The sequence below is a fragment of the Aplidium turbinatum genome, chromosome 2, assembly GCF_918807975.1.
Source record: "Aplidium turbinatum chromosome 2, kaAplTurb1.1, whole genome shotgun sequence".
Classification (NCBI taxonomy): Eukaryota; Metazoa; Chordata; class Ascidiacea; order Aplousobranchia; family Polyclinidae; genus Aplidium; species Aplidium turbinatum.
This window is the reverse complement of record NC_137473.1, coordinates 45,532,587-45,555,387: the sequence shown is the minus strand read 5'-3', so window position 1 is coordinate 45,555,387 and position 22,801 is coordinate 45,532,587. Positions and strand designations below refer to the sequence as shown.

The following is a 22,801-nucleotide window of genomic DNA, read 5'->3' as shown; positions in this document are numbered from 1 at the left end:
GTGTCGCTACAACGCAACAAGAATTGTTTGTTCTTGACGTCATTTTAAATCATTTTATTTCACTTGCGCAGGAAACTGGAGGAGGTGAAAAAGAAGTTCTTTTTCAGGATTTCAAATTTGGATTTTCTGAAACCATTTTAGCTTCAAAGTGTACAGCTTTATGGACTCGCCATAAAAAAATATGCGCAATCCTTATTTGTTAACCAAAATGATGTTTGGAGACCAGAAGACCAAACTGGAGTTGAAAACAGATAGGCCATAGCAAATAGGCTAGTTTAGATTCAAAGATAGCTTAGTTCAAGCCGCCATAGACTCTATGGCATAGAGCTTCAGCATAACATTTTATTGACTATATTTTTTCATAAGCAAAATTAGAGTTATTTTGTATTTGTGCGTAACATCACGTTAAAAACTCAGTGAATTTCAATTTAGTTTTTTAGAATCAAATATGGTGTTGTTTTAATGCTAAATTTTAATGTGGTTGGTCTGTTCCAGACTTTGATTTTGTTTCTTGTTTAAACACGTGTTTTTAAGTTTATTTGTTTCCATACTTCAGCAATTCAGAGTTTTTATATTCACTTGCAGGACTATATAACACATGTGTAAAGTTGAAATAAAAAAAAATTGCTGTATTTTTACTTAAATTTTGCTGTGTTAGCAGATCAAGTTAATTAATAGCAACTTGGTTACTGTGTGACTTTTACTAAAAGGATATTTACCAAAAGACCGTTCAACAGTTAACTTGAATTGGATTATTGAGAACAACTCAAGGATTTATCCGTTTCAACTAGCCTTACTGTTAGCTGCCAAATGCTTTGACAGGGGAACAGTTAACAATTACAAGACCAATCTGGTAGAAATTAAACAGTCATTTCATCTTTATATAAGATGAAAGTGATACTTTTCCTAGTTTTGTGTTTTGTCGTGGGAAGCTTTCAAGACTTTTTTGCTGAAGGTGAGTTAGTTACAATAATTATAATGCAGAAAGTATGATTTCAAGTGATTAATTGTTCTTTGCTGTTTTTTTTTTGTTTTTTTTCGGTCATGTATCGGTCATTGAACGATTTTTTAGCAAAATGTTCGAAAAAAATGGTAGTCAATTTGGTCAAAATATTTGAAAAAATATTTAGTAAATTCGGTCAAAATGTCTCTTTCGAGAAAAACACAACGTTTCTCAGCGAAACTTAATGTTGTAGCTAGCCAGGAAGTGCAAATTATAGTTTGTACCAGCTACTTGGAAGGAAATATTTTCATCAGAAAAAATTCCAGTCATTTCGGACAAATGACCAAAAAGTCTCAGCGAAAAAAAACCCAGGTTCCTTGCATTAGCATAATGCTTGCTTACATAAAATTTGTATGAAATAATATCCTGTTTTAAGAAACTAAACAACATATATCCAAATTCCAAGAACCTTATTAAGCATAATTATATGCTCGTAATATATTTGTTTAACGAATTACTTCAGGCTAAAATAGGTCCTTTCTGAACACTTTAAAACCATATTATATCTGCTGCTGATATAATATTAATGTCTTGTTGTTGTCTAAAAACATATCCTTGTTTACAGACAGTGAAAATTTTCGTTGTTGTAATGTTGGCATTTTCCTGCTGAACTAATTGTAAAGGTAACTCTGTTCCAAAACAACAGTTTGCAAAGCTTTTGAAAACAAGAATATATAAAATTTCTGCAAGATACACTCAGTACCGGTAATTGAAAATGTACGCCGTACATTGTACGGCTATGTACAACTTTGTAAAAGCTTTTTTGCTGTCAAGTGTTTTTGTCGGTGGGTCAATTCTATTGAAATTGAATTCCAGCGTGGTCTTGTGAAGCCAACCTTGGAGTGCCAATAGCTTTGAAAAAATAGTGGATTTACTAAAATTTCTTGTGCTACTAAAGTTTTTTTTTTTTCTGTTCAGTTTAATAATAATAGAACATTCACTTTTGATGTTTCCTATCAAACAATGTGAATTATATCTGAGCTGAGGTCAGAAGAAGTACTTGTACGGTACCAAACACAAACTATATACTTTTTTGCTATTGTACAAGAATAATGCATTTTTGTGCTGAATTTTGTTTCTTATTTATTATATGAAGGAGTTATCGAATTTGTTTAAAATACAAGCCTTATGTTCTATCTTTATATAATTTAACGTTTCTTGTTCTTTTATTGTGAGGGTTGGGCACTAACAAATATTTGCTCAATTATATTTTTAAAACATATAATACCATGTATTTCAAACAATGAAATGTCTTGGACAAAGCTGTATGATGTGTTGTTATTAAATGCGTTGGAATAAAAGTACTGATGTAGTTATTAAAATTGAATGAGCTTGTTGAATCAGGCTGAGTTTTGAATTGAATTTTCACACACAGATTATATTTTAAAGATGTCTTATCTCTGTTAAATTTAATGCTCACTTATCCACACTTTATATCTTTAAACTATTTTAAAAGTGAGGCCCTTGATTTTCCCCTGTTAAATTATTATCCTGATTAAAATTGGAGTTTAGCTCTTATTCTTGCTCTAAGAGCTTTATTGGGTTTTCCCACGATCAGCAAGATTTTTCAGGTCAATCTTACAATCACAAGTACCACCAAGCTCCTTGTGCTTATTGAAGGACCCTTTTAACTGCCAGTGCATTTACTTTCAAAAAAAGATGTTTAATCTGGGTTTGCTTTTTGTGTGGTAATCAGTGATTGAAATAGTTTACTGTTTCCAAATTCTCGCTTTCATATTTTTTGCAACTAAAGCTTCTTGGCATAACTGTATAGTTTTGCTATTGTCACTGAACATATTGAAGTACGATGATGTTCTTATGATGCATTTTTAAATTTTTTCACTTTTTCAGGTTTGTCATGCTCCGATAGTCCATGTGTGCATGGATCATGTATTCGTGGAGATGGCGATGATGAGGATTTTTGCAGGTATGTTGATATTTTATTGTTAGGCTACTCTTTTAGTCATGTCTTTTTAATGTAAAGTTAATTGAAGTTCATTCACAAAACATTGGTTAAAGTATATCTGTTAAAGGAAGTGGAACACAGAAGTATAATACACAGCCAGGCATTGGTTGTCGAAATCTTTCAAAGGTGTGTTTTGTCTTGTCTAAGTTATGTAAACTTTGGTCTTGTTCAATTACAAAGAAATTGTTTGCATTCAGCTTTACTTACAGTTAAATCACTGCCTTTTAGATACTATTTGAGATGTTTCATTTGCTTGTATTCATCTCATTGTTCAAATTAAAGTTGTTAAACAAACATATATATATATCATTTAAAATGACATCTGTATGCTTTTTGAGCCCACATCTCACTATCTGTACATAGAAATTCGCTTAGCTTGGTTTGCAAACTGCTCCCTGTTTTGTGTTAAGTTGAGTGACTACAATTTTGTTAGTATCCTATTCAAATAAAGGAAAGTGTCTTTTGGACTTAAAGAATATAGATTGTGTCAAATTTTCTGTTAGTGTTCCTTTGTTGACATAGCTGTTCAGATAAAGTAACTAAACGGCCATTTTTGTTCGAAAGTTGGTAACATTTTGAGATAATAATACTGGAATTTGCAAAGCTTTGCATGAAAACATTGAATGTCTTGTTCACTTTTTCATGATAGCAAACTACTACAACTGAAAATAGCTAATAGTTGGATTTAATGGCCAGTTGAGGTCGGTTTGGTTTGGGTTTTGATTTGTTTGCAAGAAGTTGTCAAATTTCCTGAAGTAACCATGCATGCAGTTTTTTCATGGTCTGTGGGGCGGGCACACCTACATTCCTTAGCCCATGGAGATAAAACTTAGCAAAATGTGCCATTGTATGCCTCAGACAAGCCATATGTTCTAAAAAATAATGTCTTTCTGCATTAGTTCAATGTCACTAGGCATCGCATTGACGTTAAAAACAGGACGAAATCAACAACTAAGTATGTTTCATGTCTTGGTTACACGATACCACTGAGAAAATGGTCCTCAGTGGTAACAGCACACCCTTCCACAAACAAAGTCTCTTCAGGGTACTCTGATTAGCTCGCTCTAGATCTTACGTCGATCTAACGTTGGCTTATTCAATCGTTGTGTTAACATTTCGGAAACATCTATTTGTAATTGATATTGGCGATATTTTTAAGGTTTTGCTCCTTTCTGACAAAGCTGTTATTCAATTAACTGATTGTTTTTAAAGAAAGACAATCCCTAACATCAGGCAAAAGACAATTCCTTGTGACCTCACAATGTAATCTGCATAGTCTGAAATACTTGTTGTTTTTTCCATTTCATCCTTTGAATAGGTGCACCGTAACTTCTACTTAAAAAACCAGTTCAGCTTTATTTTTTGTGTGCGGTATTGATATAAAATTTATGAATTAATTTGTTTATTGCGTCAACACACACGTGCGTCTAATTTTCGTTATAGGATAAGGATTTACGTAAGCCACAAGCATACTATTGCTAAAAGCCTAAACATTTTAAGTATCAATAAATTGGCATAATTTTTGTGTGGAAAAGATAGGCTACTAAAACAAAAGATATATATAATATTGTATTTTATATTAGGACGAGATGTGTGAAGATAATGCAGTCATATAAGAAATGGTCCTTGTTTATAAACTGCTCTTTGTTGCCGCTTTTCTTTCTGCAACCATATTTTTAAATGTATCAGGAACAAACATGATTTAATTCCGTCAAAGAAATCGGGTTATTCACTTTTTCTGAACATTCGCTTTAAAATTCTCATTACTCGCAATAAATACAAGATTACTTTGGCTTCAATAAACTCGGTCTTTTTTTCCCACTCAAAACATGGCTATAAAATTAGTACCGCATCATTTAAGTACGGCATTAGTTTTAATTTCATTTGATTGTGAATTGAAGCATGATAAATAATTGGATTGATGAAATGGATATTAGGAAAAGATACTACTGCGTCCGTCCATGCGGACACAATACGCCTAACAACGCCAAGTGGCCACTGAAACGCGTTTTTATTATAAAAACTCATCTAGAAAAGTGAATTCATCTAAGCGATTATTTTATTCGGTTTTGTGGCGTATTTTTTGCATCTAAAAGTGATAAAGTTACATATTTGCTTTCCGTGTTTGGTGCGGAAAAGGTGCGACCAAAGCCACACGATATTGGCAAGCAATTGGCTTTAAATGTGTGAGAAGGATTGATGTTGAAGTGCTGCCTAAATTTCTAGACTCCATGGCGGTTTAAAGGGTCATTCAGTGGACTTGTGGCCAAGCCACAGTCTTTAAGCCCTGATCAAGCTTTCTCAACACCAAAAACACGAGTTTTAACCCACTTTTGATATAATCAAACTTCAGCGCATTCCGTGTTCACGCCAATGAATAAATATCATCATACGATGTTGATGCAATATCATTTCTGAATTATTCCCAAAATGATCTAATTTAACTTGCCAAATCCATCTTACATGTTGAATGGAACAACACGATTTATTGTGTGGAAAGAATAATGTTATGTTAGGGTCAATGCTCGGTACATGAGAAGCAACCATCTCGATGTGTTCCCATTATTGTTTTTCTCTTTGTTTCAATTTTCAATATTGTTTGACATTCTTGCGCGTCTTTGTCTTAGCTTTGGTTTCCAAAAGCAACTCAACCATGTTGTAAGGGTGAGACTGGCAACAGAGTGTCTCGTTTTTCCTTTGGAATAGGACAATTCAATTATGGTTGGAGAAAATGCACCAAGGTCTTGATATTTTTGTGTCCTTTTTGTATAGCAGTGTTGTGTAGTAATTTTTCTCCAAGTATGTTTTATTTGTAAACTATTGAATTCTCTCACTTTAATTAAAATCTATTATTAATAGATAAACTAAGTATTTTTGGATACAAGAGTGAAACTTTATATTTGGTGTTCTGTCAAGCCTTGTAGTAATATGACGTGAAAGCAAAAGTTTCAAATTCCTGAAAAATCTTCTGAACTTCGTTTTTGCTATCATGATCTGTTAAGCGCGCATGAGTTTTTCGTTTTCGAAGTTGCCCCGTCCATTATTAACTATACAATACAAAACTTTATGAAGCTCCAGTGGCTAGTTTGCTTTTCTGCGTAAGACAATAAAAGAAGAATTGACGTATTACAGTATGGAAAAGCAATGCCTGTCACCGTAATGGACTGCGCTGTTCGAAATAAGGTTTTGTGCGGTTCTTAATGGCTGTTGCTCTTTTCAATGTCCTGTAGCTTTTGTAAACATTAAACAACAACAGGGCACGGGTACATTAGTTTCAAACAAGCATTCTAAACCGTTATCGGTGGGTTTAGAATTTCGTTACTCGCTTTCCTTGGACCTTTACGGTTCACTCGCGTGTTAGAAGGGCAGAGCAAATATCACCACGTCGTCTCCTTGCTAATTTGTTCAGTCCGAATCTAAACCCTGTTCTTTTCAATGGTGAAATGCGCTTGGAGGTAATTGTGTCTTTTGTGAAGGAAGCGGCCCGTGTTATTTGCCTTCGCGGCTTGGCGTTTAATGGATTGGTGTCGGATCACATTGCCAGCACATTCCCATTCTAATTGTTCTTGCGTTAATTAATCATTGCGCCATGTTTATGATGGTGTTTGCTAACGTGAAAACCACGTCGAAAATCACTTCGCTTAACCCTGAATCGAAATTGTCCAGAACTCATTTCAGCTCTTTAGCTGTTTAGCTTTATCGTTGATAAGTGCCTCTGACATTTTTCTAATAAAAAATCAACAGGAAAAATTCACATTCTCTAATCAGACAGCATCACTTGGTTCCCCCCCTCCCCCAAAAAAACATTTCTAAGCGTAGAAGTGATGTTGAATGAAAGAATTCTTACATCTCTCAGTCGAGCTTTTCTGGAGTGTCATCTTTGACTAGTGGCTGTTGTTTGCATCTTATCGTACAAACTTCTTATCAGCTTTTCCTCGAGGCCACGCTCCGGAAAGGTTAATGATATACTAGCTTGTCAGTCGCATGGTGAAATCACTGTGTCCATTCTGTAGTGTACGCAGCTTAGTTTTTACATGACATAAAAGTACATTTTTATATAACGTGAAGGTGGATTTTTACGTTGCAACATTGATAAAACGCTGTTTTGTGAAATAGTTATTAGTTTTCCGTTAAACCTGTATTGTTCAAACTGGGCTTACAATTTGTTACCTTTTGAGGTTGCTCCAAAAAAGCAACAATGGTTTAGTCACCTGGCATTTTGTTTTTCGTTCTTTTGATTCCAAGAAAATTAAGTTTAAATTTGATCATTTCGCGGTCTTCAGTTTTACATTTTAAAGAAGAATTTCCGGCGTCGAACCGCTGACAAACTGTGCTGCTCTAAATCTGTTTCATAAAGACTTGCTGAATGTTATTAAAGAAAAATCACAATGGCCAAAAGACAACCAAATGCCAATTAGCGTGACATGAAGGACGTGTATTTGCGGTTGAGCTACTTCCCCGTCAATTCTTCTGCTCAAACCAGTTTTATCCGATATTATGCTGTAGACAAATTTTCAGTAATTAATGGTGTTGGTTTCCTGTTCACTAAGATCTCTAGCTGTGTCCTGGTTGGTTTTCTTGAACGATCAAACAAAAAATATTCCTGAAATAAAAACATTTTGAGATGTATGTTTAAAGTGAAATCCGTTCTCTGAAAACAAATTTCTCTATATGGTTTTGATTGAGCAAGAGTAGTCATCAGAGATGACATATTTAACAATTTTTTTTCTGGATTTTGCTTCAATGTAACGTGACCTTCCCACTACTGCTGCATATGAAAATAAGTTTTTAATTTGAGATATAAGAATTTTTAGAAGCACGCACTTGGGTTTTTTGAGAGAGCGTCAAGTTTATGACAGTGTGTTCAAATGCATTTTTTGGTTTGAAATCGCATCCTTCGCGTTTTGGGAGCGAACTATATCAGATTTTCATTGCAATAGAGCTGCGTTTGTGACATTAAAATTTCATTTAAGTCGAGAGTCGTTGAAATTCAGCATAAAGTTTGTTTAATCAAGTCACAGCGTTTGCGTTAGGTTTTCCGCTCACTTCCAACTGAACAAACATATCTTTTGCAACCACGCAAAGGTACACCGGAAACACGCTTGACCAAATCCATTTTTTTTTGTAAACGTCCGCTTTCGAGAAACAAGATGCTTGTTTTATGAAAACAACGTTTTGAGACTTGGTTAAGGTTTTACGAATTGTAATGTATGTGCTTTCAGACCAGACGTCGCTATTGATGTTGTTGGTTTCATCCGTTTTGTGCCTTGTGTGTTTTATTCCTCAGTTGGAAAGTCTCAACTCAATCAGTTCAGTTTTTAGGGTTCTTCTTTCAAAAACTCACCATACAGCATAAATCCAAAACAAAACTTCGAAGGAAAGCAAAAAATAATAATTTCCAAATTCCAGTGGTTTGATCGTCGTCATTTTTTATGATGTAAATGAGTATTAAACACATTACACTTGAAAACCACAGGCGGTCTTCATATTTCAGCAATAATTTACTTGACAGAAATTCCATTTTTTTTTCAAAGCCCTCCTCATTGCCCCACAAAAATGTGCAAGGCTGAACAGTGAACACACAGACACAATCCCTAAAGCCATCTTTACAAGTATGCCCATTTGCCCAATCAAATGCACCACCTGTTGCTCATCCAATCGATCAGATAACAATATTTTTTTCTGTTGTCACAATAACTCAATTTTGTGTCAATTCGACGTTAAAAAACAGGGAGAAAACTTGATTTTGAAGTCATTGGGCGGTGACATCGCTTGAGCGTGTCTTGTTGTCTCGTATAAAGAAACAAACTAAAGAATGATCGGCAGGTGTTACTCGTAGCGGCATAGTTCGATTGTCATGGTGTCTGAAATGAACCTGACCAATTCCCCGAAGCGATTGTAGTTTCAGCCTTAAAATACTTGAAGTTTGTTCAACTTTTGCCCTTATTGTATTTATTTTGCCTTAACTTGTTCAACTGTACATTTCGCATTTTTTAGCTTAGTTGATTTAATTTAAAGTTGAACTAACTCCAATTCATTCTGATGTGCTGACAAAATCGATGCACATAAAGCATGAGGTCAAAAACAACGTCAAAGTGTTTTGGCTTTGTTTGGAGATCTTCTATGCTTTCTTCTATACTTTTAAATGCATTTTTGCAGTGAAACAAAATTGACTTGAAGCGAAGTGTCAGTTGAGTTTTCTTTGCAATACGGAGCAAAGTTTTGTGGTTAATTTTTAACCCAGTTGGGAGTTTTTGATAACGTCTGCCAAATTATTGTACAGTAGTTTGCGGTTTGGTTTGCAATTCGGGTGGCATGGTCTTAATTTACTGTTCATTTTCTACTGGAACACAATCCCACTCCGTACATCCACATCAATTTTCTTTGATGTTAATTTGTTTAAGATTGTTATTTGTTAAATGTGTTGCGGGAAAGGCAATGAACGCAATTAGACACACTGTCTCACTGTTTAGTTATCCAACTAAATCTGACAGGTAGTCAACCAGTTAAATTTATAACTAGACAAGAAATAGAAAAAGCACGATTAATTCAGTAAATGTACTCAATCAGTGCCATAAATTTGGGTTTCAATATTTTGAAGTCAAACAAGCAAGACATGGAGCTTCAGACTATTATTAAATTCCACTTGATTTACATCCTGGGTGTGTTGCCATTGAAAAGCGAACAAATATCGTAATAGCTTAACCTAGTCCTCATGGTAGCAGCTTTTAAAGCAAACTTTGCTGTTTTTGGCTTAGTTACATACAACTTTTTACTTCAGTATTTTGTGTAGATTGTATTCGCTTGGTGAAATAGTGTTTCGTGTTTGTTTGTTCCTTGCAGTTTAAAGACAAGCTTTGAACGAGAGCAGGAGACAAATTATAGCGCAACCTAATGCCCTACCCACCTGGGCAGCAATGTTATGTCAACTACGATTAAAGTTAGTTTTCAAATCACCAAATTTTGATGCTTGTGTACAGTAATTTGTTTCCTGCTGTTGGGTGCCGCCGTGGGAACGAATGTGGTAGCCACAATCACATTTCCTGTTCTGTTTGTCACTCCACCGATATCCAACTAGCTAACAAACGTCGCTTCTTTACATAGCCTCAATGTTTGGCGGTATTGATGCAATGAAAGATCTATGATTTTAATTTACTGGGTAAACTTCTGTTTTCAAAATCTTCACATGAAATGTACTCAATCAGATGTTGAACAAATGCAAAGTCTATTTTTTTTCGAACAGTATATTTTCTTCATGCTCAAAAGGTGCCAGCACTTATGAAAGTTCACGCTTGATTTAATGTTGAAGTGGGAACGGTTCTTTCATGTCACAGAGAGTTGTCCTTTGCAAGCCAATCCCACGTTTTTCTTTCTTGCTACGTAAATGACCCCTTCGAAAGCAGTGACGTGATTGGCTCTTCCATTGGTAGAAGCGATTATTGCACCATAAACAAAGCCCAGTTATTCACTGCTTAACCTTTACGCATTTGTCGAATTCAAAGCTGATTCAAAAACTTTGTCATTTCGAAAAAAGGTAAAATAGAAATATCTAACAAGTTCGTAATATTTCCAACTTGCGTTGAATGTTACAGAATTGATGCTAAATGCAACTTTGCAAGCGTGTGAATTCAGTCAGCGTTACATGTTATTGACGTATTTGATTGGCACCGTAGGATGTAATAACTTGTTTTGGTACTGAGTTAATCAGAAAGTCGGTTGAAAATGAATAGAAATCTTGTCCTGTCCGTCTGCAAGATGGCCCGTTTATTTACGTTTGTAAGCCTGAGGCGATCGACGAAGCGATTTGGTCGTGATTGGGCGTCCTGCACCGAAATATGTACCGTACGTACCTATTTTCGTTGATTCTTTGGCTATCTACGTTAAATCAACGTGTAAAGGGTGAAGTTTGAAAAGTTGCGCTTCCGTGTAATTTTACGTGTTACCTGATTCAATTGGGGGCCTGGAACTGGTTTTTACCGCTGCTATCGTGGTGTTGCACATTTTGTCAAGTTTTGTGTGAAATCCAAAAATACAGTACGATATTTTGGCTTTGTAACATTTTGAAGACAAAACTACTGACGTTTGATGAAATCCATAAGGTGTAGTCATTAGTGGAACAAAAAACCTTCAACAAAAATTTAAGAATACAATATCTTTCAACTATTTCACGCCTACTTCGGATAAAAGAATGTCACCGCATCGCTTCCTTGCTCCAACCTCAAGTCCAAGTTATTTCACTGTTCTCAATACAATTGCAACGTAAACCGAAGTTTGTCGCCTTCCGAGCATGTTGTTGGAATCTTGAAAAAAAATTTCCACTTCTAGTAATATTATCACTTATCAGCCTACCATTTGGGAGTCAATATGGTAGAAAGTATGTGGAACTGGTTGTCTATTTTTACCAGATTGTAAAAAATGCATTGTCCTGACATGATTGAACGTTCATTCTATGGCGAATTTCTAACGAAATGTTGCTGCTCGTACTCGCATGTCATGAGTTGCCATGGCAGTTTTGCATATTCATTTTAATCTTCCCAGCTTGTGAAAGTTTCTGTTTTACATCGCTTTTAACGTCTAGCGATCATACATTTCTCACAGAGTGAGTATGAAGTTGCTGCTCAGCATACCCCAGCCAGAAACTGTTGTCTTTTGCCGCCCAGGCTAAATAAAAAGCTTCTCACTGCAGCCTCATCTGACATTTTTCACATGAACCTTTGCGGTTCAAGGACAGAGAAATATTGGCCATTAATCAACATTTTTCTTTAAATGATTTGATGTTGATGTATTTTAATGCAAGAACCTTGAAAAGAAAGTCCAATACAGTTCTTATAATGTAGGAAAACTAGGCACAGCATAACATTTTAATTAATTGTTGTCTGCAAACTTTCAAATCAACAACGTGATCTGCGGCGGCTTCAAATGCAAGAAGAATGGTTTCCATCGCTGCTTATTAGGCGTGGTCAAGTTTAATTTCACCAGTAGTTTCCATCCAACGAGAATTGCTCATTTGCAATATGCTTGTCTTATTATGACAAATCCACATTTAACCATGAACGATGTGGTACGAGTTCATGCAAAAATTGATGATTTTCAGCCTAGGAGAAAAAGTACTATAGACGACTCCACAAAGTCTGCAAATTGCTTGACTGTTTTCAGTTGTCGATATGAGACAGGCTTATAATTACTGCTGTGCAGCATTGATTTTACTTATGCGATTTTTAAGGACCATAAGTCGCCTGTCCATCTAATCACAAGTTGTCATTAAAAACTACTGAATTCATGAAATGTAACTTTACAAAATTCTATTCCCCATAGACTGTAGAGTGTAGCGTAGACCGTTGTAGTGTTTCAACACCAAGGCTGGTTTTCTTTTCTGTGACTGCTTGTTCAGTGTTCTCGTGTGTAGGCCAGAAAAAAATAAGTTCAATTAATGTGCTAGTGAATTTGGTGATTTGCGATGGTCGAGTTTGTACAGCAGCAGCAAGCGTCTCTGTTTTACTATCCTTCGCTTCCTTTCATGTTTAATAGATTGTTATATGGGTTTATGGTAGAATTTCATCCATTGCAGAGTTGAAAGAAACCCTTGAAGAAGATGGTCTCCATTTGATTTCATGAGGTTTAACCTTCATTTTTATAGATTTTGATGCCAAATTTATTGTTCGCTTTTGTTGCATTCAAACGCACGAAGACATTTTACTCGTCTTATCTCAGCAGGATGTCAGTCCTTGAAAGCAGATGTTAAGCGTGGCTTTTGAGCAGACAAAACTCGCTAACTTTTCAACGTTGCAACGCTTTTGAATGTCAAGTTATTGAAAATAGCTCAAATTTGGCAGCAGCACTAGACAAATCTGAAACCACACGCTGGGTCGCGTTTATCCTTTGGTAACACAAAAGAAATTACTTTTGTTATTCATACTGCCCTGTCTTTGGCGCTAAAATCAACAAGTTTAAAAAAAAAACGTGTTGGTGTGGGATATTTAAGAATCACAACTTTATTCATTTTGTGAATGTCGACCTACAAAAGCATTATCCCACCAATATTTTCATTATCCTCACATTGAATTGATGTTGCTAGACATCAAATCAATCGAAAAATAAGGAAATTTACAAATCGCGACATAATTTCTGTGTTTGCATCTTTAGACCATCATGTTCCACGTTGACGCCACGCTGAAGAGTGTGTTAATGCTTGCTTATACCGTGAGAAATAGTCGTTAATGCAACTGGTGTTGTCTCTTGTTCTGTCACGCGAAATCGTTGTAACGAAAGAAACACTAAAACAAGTCGGTGTATTGCTGACTGACACAATATTGGAAATAAACATCTCGTATTGGAGGGTTTCCCAAACTTTTTTGGGCAACGGACCACTATTTGTGAGACTTTTTGGGCCACGGACCACTAGTAAGTAAAATGTTCGAGAATTTTTCGTAAACAACTTTTTAACTGCAACGAAGGTGCAACAAGTAAGATTTACGAAACTTGATAGCAAAAGCTTTCGAAATCATTTAAGTTGTAAAGAACTGCGACAATTATCTTTAACAGGGTACGTACTGTACAACGTATATGTGTGACTTTTTAATTTCTTTTGATATCGCCACGGACCACCGGTGCAGTCGTCGCGGATCACCAATGGTCCGCCGACCACAGTTTGGGAAACCCTGTGTAACGCAAAAAATAATATATATTTGCGGTGGATGCCTGGTGAGCAGCCTCATTTTGTATCTAATAAAACAAGGATTAACATATTAAATACCTTCGTTTGGGCCGGGGTATGGAATCTGCAAAGGTATTCACATTCATTTATACTGTTCACATTATTTGCACGTTTTACAAAATAAAGTCGATGAAATTCATTGGAAAGAACGAAGCCAACCGATTGTTTGAATTTGTGTGAAAACTGAATGACAACAACTCTGCACAATCCCTCGCATTTCCGCAGTCAAATCCTGATGAATATCCAAACTATTCGGTATTCAACTCATGTAAAAAATAGCTTGTCATCAAGTTAGTCTGCCATAAAGTCAGGAAATGTCGGTTTATATTGTATTTTTCTCCCTTCACATTGATTATTATTTGAATTCACATTGTTTTAACTTCGGCGATATTGAAGCTATCGGAAAACCGCACGCATACTAGCAAACGTGTAATTGTAATTTTAGAAATGTTACTTTGTTTCGTATCGAGAGTACTTGCACGGTTATGGTTTACTTTGTTGGTGCGTTGTTTGAATAACTGGTAAAACCCGATTCGGTTAAAATCTTTCTATTTTTATCAATTTTTATAAAAATTTTAAACTACAAAAACGATGAAATTTTCCTCAGACAAGCAACAATTGACGTATGCAGACTGTTTACTTACACACAAAACATATGAGCTAAAGATAATTTTGCTAGATTGGAGAAGCTAGTTTTTTAATCTTTTTGTTCACGCTGTTTTGACATCTATCAACCTCAAAACAACGTCAAAGGTTTGAAAGTTGGTCTTCAACCTCACCCATGTACTTTGTTTGAAGTAATCATAATAATATCATTAGAAGATAAACCGCAACTTCAGGTTGGTCGTAGGAAATCAGTTCAAAAGTCTATTCTCTCTTTCAGGTTTAGAATTAGAAAAAAACACGCTTCGAACCCGAACCAATGGATCATGATGCAAATGTAATTGATGACCTAACAGAAATGTTGAGGAGTCATGATAGAAATTTTTGTCAAACACAATACAAAAATGATGGGAACTTTAGGATGCCATTGTTGATGTGAATAGCTATTGTTAATGAAAATAACCAAAATAAATGATGCGGATGATCAGAATTTTTAAACGGTCTTGACTTGAATGCGCAAACTTGCACTTAAATCTTCTGCTGGCTTTATTCCCAGTATGTGGTGTCGTCGACAGACTTTCGCATAAATCTGAAAAATCTTCTCAACGTTCTGAATATTCTTGACACATTACTTCAGTTTCAGGTTAAAGCTTTCAATATTTGCGACTTAACAATCCTAACAGACGATTAATGAATTATTCACTGCGTTCAATCAACGTTATCTCATCTCGCTCGCATGTCTAAACGCTGATTCGCAGCAAGCACGTTTACCACCTGTGTTGTTGTGCATAGGACACACTTTAACGCAACGGCTTTTGTTTCTACTGAAAACGAGATTCTACTGCTTAACTACCAGCTAGCCAAAGTCCAAAATGTGAAAAGTCGTTGTTCTTTGGACAGCCTTTATGACCTTAACCACAGTTTAAAAATGTAGTCCACAAATATGACGATATTTTTAAACACTGGTTGAAGCGCCAAAAGCACCGCATATGAGACGTGCTCACTATACGAATCTACTACAACCTTGCTACAGCTTTATCAATAAATTATACAACTTTTCCAACCTGAGTGATTTGCTTACTTGATATGTTCTTTATACAGTTTGGCAAATGATCTGCTCAGGGATATAATAACAAATTGTCTGCTGTTTTGTGGATATTCATCATGATATAGAGTTCCGATGTTGTTGAACACTTCTTCAACGTTTATGTTAAGCCAAGATAATGTAAATTTTGCACTCGATAGCAAACTGGTTAGTTGCTGATTTACTGCAACGTTGGGCTGATAAGTCATAATTTGAAATTCATTTAAGCTTTCAGAAAGTTAAGACAAATTGTTTGCAACACAAGCAATTGTATGAATGATAGTTGCTGCCGCTGCCGTTGAGTGTGAAAATGGGAGTCTTCTGACGTTTCATTATTCGGTTACTAGAATCTTCCTATGTCGTTCACATAAATGAAATTGCATGATCAAATCACATGCAATGTATGGTATCAATCCAGACAACAAAATCCGCCATTTTACATTTAAAAATGACCGATTTGGCTGTCCAGGAAACAATATGCAACCATGCAAGTCAACGTGAGTTTGACAAAGAGGAACTTGAAATAAGCAACGGAGCAAATGTGTTGTCAAACTAATCGGTGTTTGAAATGCTGAGTTGTACCATGGCAGTAGCAGGCACGATCCATGGAGGTCGGTGAAGATTGTAACTGATATATTCCCCATCTGCTCTGCTTGTGCCTTGTATGTCAAGAATTGGTTCGCACAATGTGTTTTTGAAAGTTCTTTATTTTCATCGCGATTTTTGTTGAACGGAGTCCAATTGATTTGTGATGAACTTTTCCCTGGGGTTGAGTCATTATCTTAGTCAGTTATGTCGCGTTGATATCATATTTTCTGACATAAAATCAACGCAAAGAAGAATTCCGTTGGTTGAGAACTGTGTGGTTTGGGGAATCAGAGCAACCGTCCAATACTAATCGTTTACCATGGGAATTTTAATGTTTTCTGGTAGATTGTTTCAGTATGAAAAAGGTTTTGTCAATAAACTGTTTTCAATACCCACTTGACAGCTTCTTAAATCTTGTTGGTCCTTTTTGTTTTTGTAATTAAACTTTTGACAGCACTCTGTTGAAAACCTACATCTCAAAAACTGAAGTGCTTCGTCGATCTGTTTATGATTAGCTATGGTTTTTCATTTAACCTTTCTTACTTGTCAACTGACATCTTGATATCGTTTTGAGGGATGTCGTAAATTAAAAAACTGCAGCAAATATGAAATATCATAATACGAATATCAGCCAATATTGGTCAGAGTATTTGTCTTTGTATGAGCGTCCACTTCGCCAATTGTATTTTCTTGTCCGATTCACCATTTTTCGTCGCTCGCAATCTGCAGTCATTCGGAACGGATAGTTCAGAACGTAGTCAAGCAAACTATGACTAAATATCAACCAACCATGACTTCCACTGTTGTTAATGTTTTTTTGTCTTCACATTGTTCATTAACGTCAAATTTACGCTGGGTAAAAGCCATCTTCGCTCTTTTGACGTCAGAGTTGAAGTATGTTGAAAGCCTGTGATTTGTCACTCCATTTTGAAAAGCGGTGAAATGAGTCAGTGATCACGCCGTCCTTTGCTTAGGCTACGCGGCAAACGATTCTCCTCGACCCTTTCAGAGCTTTTGTTTATTGTAAGAACCAGTATGCTGCTGTTATTCGAACGTTATTTTACATCCGTAAGGCTCAAGATACGTACCATTGGGTGATTCTTGATGACTTTTGTTGTTTTGGCTAAAATAACATTATAAATAAGAGAGTACGGTATTAATTTGTTAAAACTTTTAAGCTTATACTCAGTTCAATTTTCACAACGCCACGTTACAACGCTATTCAACTTCAACAATGGAGTAGTTTGGACCTGGGATAGAGTCTTTAGGTGCACAGTCATACTTTGTAGATTTTACAGAATAGAAATCAAAGAGTTTGCTATGCATGTCAGTCATAATCTGACTTGGAAATAACGTTTTCAAAGCAATTCCCAAGATAACAACGTTCACAGACGTTGAATCAACGTAAAAATGACGGATTTTGCTGTTCGGTCGTTTATCAATGTTCAAAATATGTTTTTGCTTTCAGATGCGACAAACCGTATGGAGACCGAACATGTAATGTTAAAGACAAAAGTCGCCTTTGCTACCCGAGTGAATGCCAGAACCAAGGCACTTGTGTGACGTATTTTGAAAATCCAACTGATCACTCCCTGACGTGGACATGCAGATGTCCACAAGGATTTTACGGGAGATCGTGCGAGCATGTGTTATCCTGCGGAAGATGTGAACGCGGAAAATGCAAAAGAGAATCCGGCATTATACTGTGTAAATGTGATGATGGCTTCACCGGTAAGTTAACGAGAAAGCGCTCAGTTCCAGCATGGCTGTGGTGTGTACGTATGTGAGCACAGCGGAGTGGTAATGATTATGATTTTAGCTCAATGGTACCTGGTTTAAATCTTATTTTTACTCGTTCACTGCTCAAATTAATGTTGAACACACACAGCAATGCCCACGAACAAGCTTGTGACAAATAAAACCGTTCGAACACAATATAATAAAAAGTGGGCTGTTTTCTGTCAAATTAAATTGGTTAAAAAAATGCCAGATAATATTAATGTGTCTTATTATTGGATGCTTAGCAGAAAAAAAACTTCCGTTAGAGTTCGGTTAAGTTTTCATCCATACACGCTGGTAAGATTTCAAATGCTAACGATAGATATACAGTATTTCATATGTCCAGGTAACATTTTCTCATGTTTCTGTATGTCTTTAACATCTCTTCATTTTTTTGATGTTTCAGGGCCTGACTGCGATAAAGTGGACTATTGCTCCAACGATCCTTGCTTGCATGGCGGCACGTGCATCAACAAGGAGACGGAGCACGAGTGCCTATGCACTGACAATTGGTCTGGAGCTACTTGCAAAACCGATGTGAACGAATGCTCAAAGGAACCCGGCAGATGCGGGGTAAGAGTCGAACAGTCGTTGTGCGATTGTTGTTTGATTTCTAGAGGTTGCTTAGTCTATCACTTGGCGGTGCAAAATCCTTAGAAAATTAGTTAGTTAGTTAGTGCACGCTTTTACGTCTTTCGTTCCTCGTATTGCTAGGGTTGGACGTGAGCAAATTTCGATCCGGCTTCATGACGGCTTTCCACGTACTCCTATTTTGAACATTGACTGCCACAAGGTCCCCCTTTCAGAGGTCACTCCGCGCGTTATCGCACCACCTCTTCTTTGGTCGTCCACATGGATTACGCCCTTTTACTTCCAGCGATTGAGCCTTCTTAGGTCAAGAGTCATTTTACATTCCTACGTGGCCATACCAACGGAGTCTCTTCCATGTACGACCTCTTCTACCCAGTGGATGCCAAGCCTTCTTTTCAGTTTTTCACTTAATACTCTGTCCACCAGTCGCTTTGAGTATATCCACCTCACCATAGCGTTGTCATTATGGCAGGCTCAAACGCTTGATGTCCTCCGCAATGACTGAGCATGTCTCACTGGCAAAAAGCATTATACTTCTGACGCACATGTTGTACACAAATGTCCTTTAATTTACATCCATCTGACTGCCTAATCATATCGCCAAGATAGCAGAAGGCATTAAGGGGTTCATACTGATCTTCACCCAATTTCAAGTGCGTTATGATATTTTCTAAAAACGGAGTTTTACCACAACATCTCTTGCACATATAGTTGGGATCCTCTGTAAGCTTGCCACTAACACCAGTGGTCCAGGGCATGTATGATGAACCCAACTTTTGCAGATGGTGCAGATTATCGAATTACTCCCAACGCCTCGTCCACATACACCGCATGGGAATTTTCCGATGTCCTTCTTCAGACAGTTAACATTACAATTACTATGTAGTAGGGGCTTGGTCTTTTTCATGTTAACACGAAGTCCATGTGACTCCAGACCGATCTTGTCCCTGCGATCTTCCAAGCAGTAAATTCTTGTTCCAGTTCCAGAAGCGAGTCAGTAACTATGACTAGATGATCAGCATAAAGCAATTCATGAGGGTATCCTGTGCGAAATTCACGAGATAGAGCTTCCATGGCAATCAAAAATAGCAAAAGGCTCAAAACTGACCTCTGGTGCACTCCAACCATGACATCAAACTCAGCGCTATGACTACCATTCATTCGGACGCTAGATTTTGCTGAACTATACATGGTCTGACTGAACATTATGAACAATCCATTCCTCAACACCAACCAGCCTCATTGTCTCTTCACAGCACCTCCATCGGCACACGATCAAACGCTTTCTCCAGGTCAACAAAAATGAAGTACAGGTCTTTTCGCTTCATGATATTATTACTTCATATTGCTTCATGATATTTTTACTTTTTCTGAGGTTGTCTCAGAATAAATATAGCATCTCTAGTCCGACATTGTGGCATAAATCCAAACTGTGTTGGGTCAATAGTCACCTGTTATCTGATAATTGGCTCGAGCACACGTTCGTCGACTTTCATGATGATTTTCATGACGACATGCAGTGTGAGAAATTAGTAATCTGCGTCTGCGACGTAAAGTTTATTTTTTAGTTAATTCTTATTTTAGCATTACCAAGGTTTCAAATTGAGGAACATCTTTGTATTGTCTTTTCTGCTAAGAGTCGTTTCCAAAGATTTTAAAACTCCAACAATAACAGCTATTATTTCAGAAAATGTTTCTCCATTGGTTTCAGTAGATACACAGTTAAGAAAACTTCTTATGTGTTGATTTACTGCGTGCGGTCCTTCACACATTCTTTTTGAGACTAAATACTTTGACGTGTATACTGCATTTCTAGCACATTGCTAATAGGTTTACAACAGCAATTTACAAAACCTATGTATAAAACTTCAGTGCTTGAAAATTGTCATCTCTTTTGTTGGTATGTTGTTGTTTTTCATTGAAACAGACGTAGAAAGAACTGCACAACAAGCTGAGATTGGATAATTGCTCAGAAGCACTTGGCTTCTTTTTATGATTTAGATCTGCAATAAAACCGCTTGTTGCGAATTAAGAAAACAAAAAAGCGTCTTTGAAACTGTTCACTTACAACCGGCTCATAGTTAATCGCCGTGTGTTGTTATTGTCAACCAAGTGTTATCTGTAATTAAAGATCAAGTTAGTGAAAATCGGTTTTAGATGATGAAACAAAATAGTTGGGCGCGATACCATTTTGATACGCCACTGGTTGAAGTCCAGATTGGACAGCACCAAAATTTCCGTTGAACTGTAACTAAAGAATTTTCATAAAAGCCAGTTTTAGGTCAAACTAATGCTCTTGTTAAAATACGCCATATCCTCATATCCAAACGTAAAATTGAGCAATTGAGCGTTGTTGATATGATTTAGGCTTGTGATTCAACCTCACCCGCCTTCGTGGCATCTAGGGATGGTTTGTGAGATTCTCCATTTTAGTGATTCGAATTAAGATACAACAAAAATTAATATCAATTTCAGACTTTTTGTAGTTAAAGCATAATTTTTTTATTGTTTTAACATGATTTTGTTTGCTTAGAATTGCCTTTTAAGAACAATTAAAACAAAGATTTGTCATTTGGATATCGATTCAATGACATCATTCGTTGAAGCAATGTCACATGAAACGATTACGTTCACCGAATTCTATTGTAGGCTTACAGACACGTTTTGTTGGGCAGCGGTATCTTTTTACAAGCGGGTAACTTGTCACGCCTACCAAGAAAGCCCGACACAGTTCTGAAATCTGCCGCCGCTTAGTAACTATGCTGTGTTCTGTTCACCTTGAACCTACACAACATCCCTTTATCAGCGCAAGGAAAGCTTACGATACGGAATGCGTGGTTAATGTTTGCACCATCTTCTCAGGATTTGAAAAGAAACAGACCTAGTTAGCAAGGATTCTTTGCGGCTTCTATCATTTTTATATGTCTCTTCATGCGCGACAGATGCCTTTCGAGAAACATTGTAGAAAGTGCGAGGTTCAACTACCACATGGCCGATTAAGTCGACTGAATCAACCACATCTATGTTGATGTAGTGTCTTTTTACGTCAAAAATGGACTTACCAAAAGATTTCACTGCGATATTACAGCATATTACATATTGATGAAGACCCTATCCTAATCCACGCTCTTCGCCTGTTTTTAGCATTTACGCTTGAGTTGCGCGCGACCTGCTCACGCACACGCGTGTCATTAATTTCATTCGCATGCACGTCGAACGGTTGGCGTGGGAAAGTTGTTCGAAGAGGTCTAAGAGCGATTAAACAATGAATACTGCTCTTTGGCACTTGTAACGCTCGCGAGTGAAAAAAAAAAGAACTAACAACCACTGTTCTTTATATCCGAAGGTTAAGATTTCTAAAGTTTCGCTTAAGAGTTATTTTTTAAGATCATTTGCGCTAGCTTCTACTATTTGTGATTTTAGTTTTTGTCTAAAAATTGATCGAATTTCCAGTACTCAGATTTTTTTCTGTTATGAATCGGTTTAAATCCATGTCTGCCACAGCACTCAATAAAGCATACATTTACCTCTCAATGTTGAATTTTGTAATTTATGATCGTTAAACCATCTTTTGTGTCATTTCAACGTCTTCAGTTGTTGGATCAAAGCAAAAAGCACTGATTTGTTATCTGGGAATTATTTGGCCACATTTATTTTGTCTTAGATTAGAATCATGGGTGTGTGTTTGTTGGATAGAGGTTATGAAACTCAGTTATGCCTTTGAATTCAATTTTGAAGTGCATTGACGAATACTAATTCTTTCTGATGTTTTAAGTTGCACTTGCATTGGTTTACGAATCGGGACCCAAGGAATACAATAATAACACGTTAGTTTAAATGAAAGAAAGTTGATATAGCAACGTCTTATTACCAAAAACCAATCATCGAATCAATATTTTTCGAGATAAAAAACCTTTCTTCTGCGTGTCAAATTGCTTGCCTTTGGGACAAGTTTCTTATAACTGGTTGATTAACTAAATTGATGGTTTGGTGTATAGTTGCTGGGATACAGAATCTTCTGCGTGTGTGTGTGTTTTGCCTTCAAAATTGCGGAATGACAGAAACAGTGATTTCTATGTGTGGTTAGATGACTGTTATTTGCTTTTTGGGTTTTTTTGTAAGCTTTGATCACAATTTTTGGTGGCATGTGTTTAATTTTGGGTTTATGTTGGCAGTTGACATTTATTTGAACATGCGCATGCCGCAAAATAGCGAATTGAACAAAGAAATATTTTGTTTTCAAAAGGGAAAAGTTAAAAATAGGACAGTTGTGACGGACGGATTAAACCGTGCCACACATTCTGATGTTTTGTTTATTGTTTTCTGTTTCGTTTTTAATCTGCACTCAGACGTGGTTAAAATTAAAATATATAGTTTCGTAAAATCGATAACAGAATAATATCAATCAACGCTTGACAACAGTTAGATGTTACGCAATTTCACTGCAACTGTCATCTACATACAGTTTATCGC

General features: G+C 36.5%; 1 protein-coding gene across 1 annotated transcript in view; it reads left to right on the top strand.

Moving 5' to 3' along the window:
- Positions 1 to 687: 687 nt before the first annotated feature.
- LOC145764561 (uncharacterized) overlaps positions 688 to 22,801 on the top strand; it is a 47,886-nt gene continuing 25,772 nt past the window's right edge. The window contains exons 1-4 of the mRNA XM_082576186.1: positions 688 to 955; positions 2,855 to 2,930; positions 17,427 to 17,689; positions 18,144 to 18,310. Of these exons, the coding sequence (XP_082432312.1) occupies positions 889 to 955; positions 2,855 to 2,930; positions 17,427 to 17,689; positions 18,144 to 18,310 (573 nt within the window). The 5' untranslated portion in view covers positions 688 to 888. The remainder of the gene's footprint in view (positions 956 to 2,854; positions 2,931 to 17,426; positions 17,690 to 18,143; positions 18,311 to 22,801) is intronic.